This window comes from Lepidochelys kempii, chromosome 6, assembly GCF_965140265.1.
Source record: "Lepidochelys kempii isolate rLepKem1 chromosome 6, rLepKem1.hap2, whole genome shotgun sequence".
In the NCBI taxonomy this organism is placed as follows: Eukaryota; Metazoa; Chordata; order Testudines; family Cheloniidae; genus Lepidochelys; species Lepidochelys kempii.
In genome coordinates, this window is record NC_133261.1 from 17,309,895 (window position 1) to 17,315,894 (window position 6,000).

A 6,000-nucleotide genomic window follows, 5' to 3' on the forward strand; every position below is an offset into this window, starting at 1 on the left:
TATACAAATTGCTCCAGCACCCCGGCTTCATCTGTGTGCTCTGGGGTAAACCATGAGACTGAATAATGCTGATGCTTTGTTCAGGCAAATGCAAATGGCAGGCATTAAAGCAGAACTGTGTGGGTCTTTCCCCCCCACCCCAGTTTGGGACTCAATTCTGTGGCTAATCTGTGCATGACACCTCCATTGACCTCCGTGTATTATGCAAGGAAAGCATCTGCCCATAACTGCAGGATGATAATTACATTATAGAGTTACTGTATTTCTTAATGTCTCATGTTTCTCTACACCCATTGTAAGGGCCGAATTGGACAGTTTAGTAGCCCAAGAATCTAGTCTACACAATCTACACTTTCCAGACCTAGAGATATGACCCCCCGAAGGGTCAGTCCAGCTCCTCCTCCCTGAGCTGAATTCCATGGAGTTTAGTGTCTTTAAGAGGAAACTTTAAAAACCAAGAGCTTGTCTGGGTTGGATGGACAGTCAAAGCCCTGTGGCGTAGCTGATTCCCCTTACAGACCAACAGCAGACTTTGTACTCAGGGTCCTTCAGCACTAAAAGCATGAGCGAATGCTTGAGCAAAAGGACTATCAGGCAGGCAGGCAGGCAGTCTCTCTGTCTGGCTGTGGTACTTATAGGACCCCCAACACCGTAGCAAAGGAGCACCTCACCATCTTTAATATATTTATCCTCACAACACCACTGTGAGTTAGTGTAGTGTTGTTATCACCATCGTACAGATGGGGAACTGAAGTACAGAGGCTATGTCTACATGGCAAAACAAAACAGCAATCGAGACTCTCAGACTTGGGCTCACACTACTGGAGCTAAAATAGCTGTGTGGCCATTCCAGCTGGGAAACCCACCCCTCCCCACCCAGGCCTCAGAGTCCAGGCCCAAGCGTCTACACCAGGCGTTCTCAAACTGGGGGTCGGGACCCCTCAGGGGGTCACGAGGTTATTCCACGAGGGGTCGCGAGCTGTCAGCCTCCACCCCAAACCCTGCTTTGCCTCCAGTATTTATAATGGTGTTAAATACGTAAAAAAGTGTTTTTAATTTATAAAGGGGGTTGCACACAGAGGCTTGCTCTGTGAAAGGCATCACCAGTACAAAAGTTTGAGAACCACTGGTCTACATGGCTGTTTTTAGCACCCTTGCGCAAGCTTTGTGAGCTCAAGTCTGCAGACCCAGGCTCTAAGACTCACTGCCAGAGGTGGTTTGGTTTTGTTTTGTTTTGTTTTGGGGGGAAAGGGTTGTGCTACATACAGATCCTCAGAAAGACTATGTGACTTGCCCAAGCTCATACAGGATGCCTGTGGCACAGCAGAAATTGATTCCAGCTCTCCCACAGCCCAGGATAATGCTCCAACCATTAGGCCATCCTTCCTCCCAGTGGCTGGTGATTATGTACTGTAGCTCACTCAGGGAGGGAGGTATAACACACAGATCAGTAGGTGATACTGGCACTGTTGTAAGCAGGAGGTAGGTGATTCATGTCCTTGATCAAATTTCCCACTATTGTTGCATTGGGTGCTACCCTCCCATCCCAGTGGGGACTGAAACATTTCTGCTTGCCTGAAGGACTGTTCCTGCAGTCCTCACTTAGGCAGAATTACCATGCACCCTATGACATGGCAAGGTGAAGAGGGAATCAGGGTTTATGTTTATGCCATTATAAGTGGGTCGGCTCCTACAAGCCTGTGAAGCCAGTATTTGTATTTAAAGTCTGGAAGATTATTTAAATTTTGTTTAAATTAAGTTGTTGCCTAGGTACTACAAGCAACATCACTGTATATATACACATTATAAAGTGTATTACAACCAAATTCGGGGCCCCATTGTGCTATGCACTGTACAAACACATAGCAAAAGGCAAGCCCTACTACAAGAAGTTTGCAATTTGAATAGACAAGACACACAGGCAGAGCTATCATCCTCATTTTACAGATGGAAAACTGAGGCACAGACAGATTAAGTGTTTTGCCCGAGGTCACACAGGGTCTCTGGCAGAACCCGGCACTTAATCCAGATCTCCTGAATCCCAGTATAGTGCATTAACCACAACTCCATCATCACTCAAACACCCAAGATAGGTTAGTTAGCTCTGTAGAAACAGATCTGTCCTGAGCTGGAGAAGAGGGCATTGATTGCCCAGGGGAAGGAGTGCAATGTTGTCAACTCTTGCAATTTTATCATGAGTCTTGCAATATTTGGTGTTTTTCCTAAAGCTCCAGCTGCTGGAATCAAGAGATTTCCATGAGACTCTTGGCTCTCATATAAAATAATGAGTAAATTCCTAGCCCTGAAACAAAAAAAACTCTTGAAAAGGAAAAGTGAGTGCACCCTATAGGCCCAGAAGACAAGTAGACACCCCCCACACACACACGTTTATTATTGTTTTTTAAAAAGAGTGTTTTTAAACCAATCTCCTGATTTTTGGGGTCCTGGCTCATGATGTCTGAATGTTTGGGGTTGCCATTACTAGGACTAGTGAAAGAACAGTGCCTTCTCCTATAGCCAAGATCTGCAGAAGTTCAGATGGTTCCTGTTCTGCCATGGAAGCAGTTTTGCAAGAGTGGACCCCGCTGCTGGTGAAGGGGCCTAGAGATTAAAATAGCATATGGCTGGGAATTTAAATTGGCACCAGCAAGTGCAACCTCGCCCCTTCCCCCCGCCACACGAACACATCACTCCAGCTGGTATCCCCTCCGCCGCCTGCTGAAACAGCTTTCTGATCACAGTGGGAAGTGTGGAATTTAAAGATGTAATAATGTACAGGGATTGGAGAAAAACAGCCAGTGACAGCTGGGTACCAGTATCAACTGGATGGGTCAGAAACGCTAATATAAATTACGCCATGATTTTAAAACCTCTGTGCATTCTGGGGTTACAAAAACCTTTGCTGAGCTAAGTAAGAATTGTTATTGAGCACAACGCAGGTAAGAGGTGGAAAAGTGGTGCAGAAAATGTGATGCTTGCATTCGTATTGCAAGGACAGGTCTGCCTAGGAGAGGGAGAGTCCCAAATGCAGAACTACCTCATGAGCGCGCCAATGGAATGCACTGCTGTTGATGTGCTTGGGCCTCTGCTGGAGACCATGGCCCCAGTTATCAGCTAGTCCATCCTTGTGCTCAGTACATTAACAAGGAAGGTAGGGGGGAAAGTACCTTTGTGCTCCCTGTATTCTGGGGCACTGCGGGACCAGTGCAGCCCCTGGTGTCAATCAGAGCAGCCACAAGGCTGCTCTAATTTATGTTCTGTCTCCCAAGGTCCCCTACAGGCCATAGGAAACAGAGAACATGCTGCAGTGCTTTCAGACTACCCCTTCCCTTCCCAAGAGTAGTGCATTTTGGCCACCTCTTCCCTCCCACTGTTTTCCCTGCTCTTAGTTCCTGTCCCATCTCACCCCAGCACGCCCTTGGGAACCCTCACAGTTCTGCACCAATAGAAGAGTCCCCTTACACAGGGGATATTCCCTAGGGGCTGTCTCCCCTAGCCTTTCCACCCACAAAGCAGCACAAAAGGACCATAGGAGAATCAGCCCCACAGTCCAGCAGCTAATAGCTATGGTATTTGCTGAGGACTAATCTAGAATGTGGCCTGCAATTCACCAAATTAAAATAAGAGTCTAACAGAAGTTCTAGAAAATTAGCTCAGTACTAGAGGTGGGTCTCCAGGGAGTTACACACGGATCAGGGGAGAAACTCTGGATCCAAAGGTGTGACAGGATGGCAAGACAGTCAGACGAGCCCTGTAGAATATCACCAAAGGTAGCCCAGCATAGCCCATTCCTTTAGGAGGCCTCTAGACCAGAAAGGAAGAAGAGTATGAAGCATCCCCCAGCACTCCCCATATTTGGACACGAGCTGAAGACCTCCCCTAACTCTTGTATGGTGTAATAGAGGAGGGACAATGGGATCTGGATCAACTGGACTATGGGAAAATACTACAGGTGAAAACAGGCAGACTATTAATGCATGGGCTGTCCTTTGCTACCTCCCTCGTACTCTGCCCCTGCCCCCCATAGCCTATGCCCACCGTCAGCCCCCCTCGAATGCCCTTTCAGCCTGCCCTCAGGCAAGGCCAAGGCACCTAGCCACAGTCAGCTCCACCCCCTCCCTCAGACCTGCCGAGCCCCCTCAGAGTTGGCTCATTACCAGCCTCTTCTCCCCTCACCATTGCTGCCTACCTCTCCACTGCCGTGGGCTCCCCTTGGCCCCATGGCTCACCCGCGGGGCATTCGGATGTGAGGGCAGCAGCTCTCCAGGTCTCAGCAGCCCCAGCCCCTGTCTCACTCCTGGACGGGTAGCCGAAGGCAGACGGACTGTACACAGTGGTCCCTGCGTCCATTGCCAACTGCAGCTGGTGATAGCGAGCAGTGGGTGAGGGGGGCGATCATGCGGCGAAGCCCCTCACAGGAGTCCATGTCATCCACATGGGAGGGGAGAGGGTGTTGCTCAGTGGGCAGCCCTGGGCCACTGCATGTTCAGGATCCATTCAGGCCAAGGTCTGGGAGCAGACAGCAGGGCATCACTACGGGCATCGTCAACAGTGGCCTGGAAGCCCCACAGCTCTGCCTGTCTCCCCAGCCTAGCAGCAACAGCGGGGGCCACTGTGGCTCTAACCTTTGCTACGTCCAAGAAGCAGCTGGGAGGAGGGGAAAGTATCTTCAGCTCAGCCAGGCAGCGCTTAAACTTACAACTCCGTGTAATAATTAACTCCCAGGGGCTGGCTGTCAGAATGAAGGATTCTGGGACTTGGAAGGGAAAATGCTTCTAGCAAACTGGCAAAGACAAGAAGAAAGACACTTGAGGGGGGAAGGAGCATTAGAACAGAACGGGTTCAGAAACACCTCGCTGGGTGTTCTGCCTCCACACAGCGGCTGGTGCTGTCACGGTGCCCCCCAGCTTCCAAGGACGGGCAGCTCCGGATAGAAGCAACAGGACAAACGCTGGAGCCCTAAGCACCCAAACAAGCTGGAGCGTGAGGGTGGGGAACAGCGAGGAATGTACAGCAGACAGCAAAGATCAACAGAAAGGCAGGCACAACTGAGAATGCCGTGAGGTGCCTGCCTTTCTGGATCTTTAGACTCCTAAATACCTGTGAAAATCTGGCCCTACTTCCTCAGCCACTACCCAGGAGCAGCTCCCACTGCGCCTATGGCCCATCTGCAGCGGCTGGGGAATCAGGCCCTTGTTTTGTATTTTATTCTTCCGCACAGCACCTCTTTGTCCGATTCACTGCAGCCCAACCCTGCCTTGATGCTTCCAATTATTTCCCCACTAAAACACTCATGCAGACGATCCTGGGTTTCGGGCCACAGGTGAGGTACATTTTCCACACCTCCTCCTCATTCTTCAATGAAAAATAACTTGGACAGAACATTTTTGGGCAGCTTCTAGGTACACAAGAAAAGTTACCAACATGGAAAAGTGTTCCATAAAAAACAAGTGTTCAATACCATCCCCCCTCAGAGGGCCCCATCGTAGTATCTCCCACTCAACTCCCACCCAACCATCTTATCTTCATCCCCCACCTTCCCACCCAACCATCTTATCTTCATCCCCCACCTTCCTATTTCCCCCTCCCCTCCCCCCCCCCCCACACACCCTCCTCCTCTCCAATCAACCCCAGGTCTCTGCTGAGCTCAGTTATTCTTGGCTCCCAGCACTGCCTGCCTCTCTAACTTGTTCCATAGGCTCATTCCCCTTAGTGGGAGAGAGTTCTGCAAGTCCCCATGTCTCCTCTCACCACCAAGAGTCACCTTTCCAGCAACATCAATCCTTTCCAGAATGCCGAAAGCCTCCGTTTTCTCAACGGGAGGAAACCCAAATCTCTAATCTTTTCCCTTTGATTTTTTAAACCCATTAACACCCTTGCTGCCATCTGCTGCATTTAATCATCTTCCCAGCATCAAGCTCTGTATTTCTAATGAGCCCATCACTAGGGGATCTGAGGCCTGGTCTACACTTAAAATGTAGTTCGCCACAGCTACATTGC

At 49.7% G+C, this 6,000-nt stretch overlaps 1 protein-coding gene across 1 annotated transcript in view; it reads right to left on the bottom strand.

Moving 5' to 3' along the window:
• Positions 1 to 4,632, bottom strand: part of RAB3IL1 (RAB3A interacting protein like 1) — a 69,915-nt gene extending 65,283 nt beyond the window's left edge. The window contains exon 1 of the mRNA XM_073346962.1: positions 4,190 to 4,632. Coding sequence (XP_073203063.1) covers positions 4,190 to 4,350 — 161 coding nt within the window. The 5' untranslated portion in view covers positions 4,351 to 4,632. The remainder of the gene's footprint in view (positions 1 to 4,189) is intronic.
• Between the last annotated feature and the right edge of the window lie 1,368 nt (positions 4,633 to 6,000).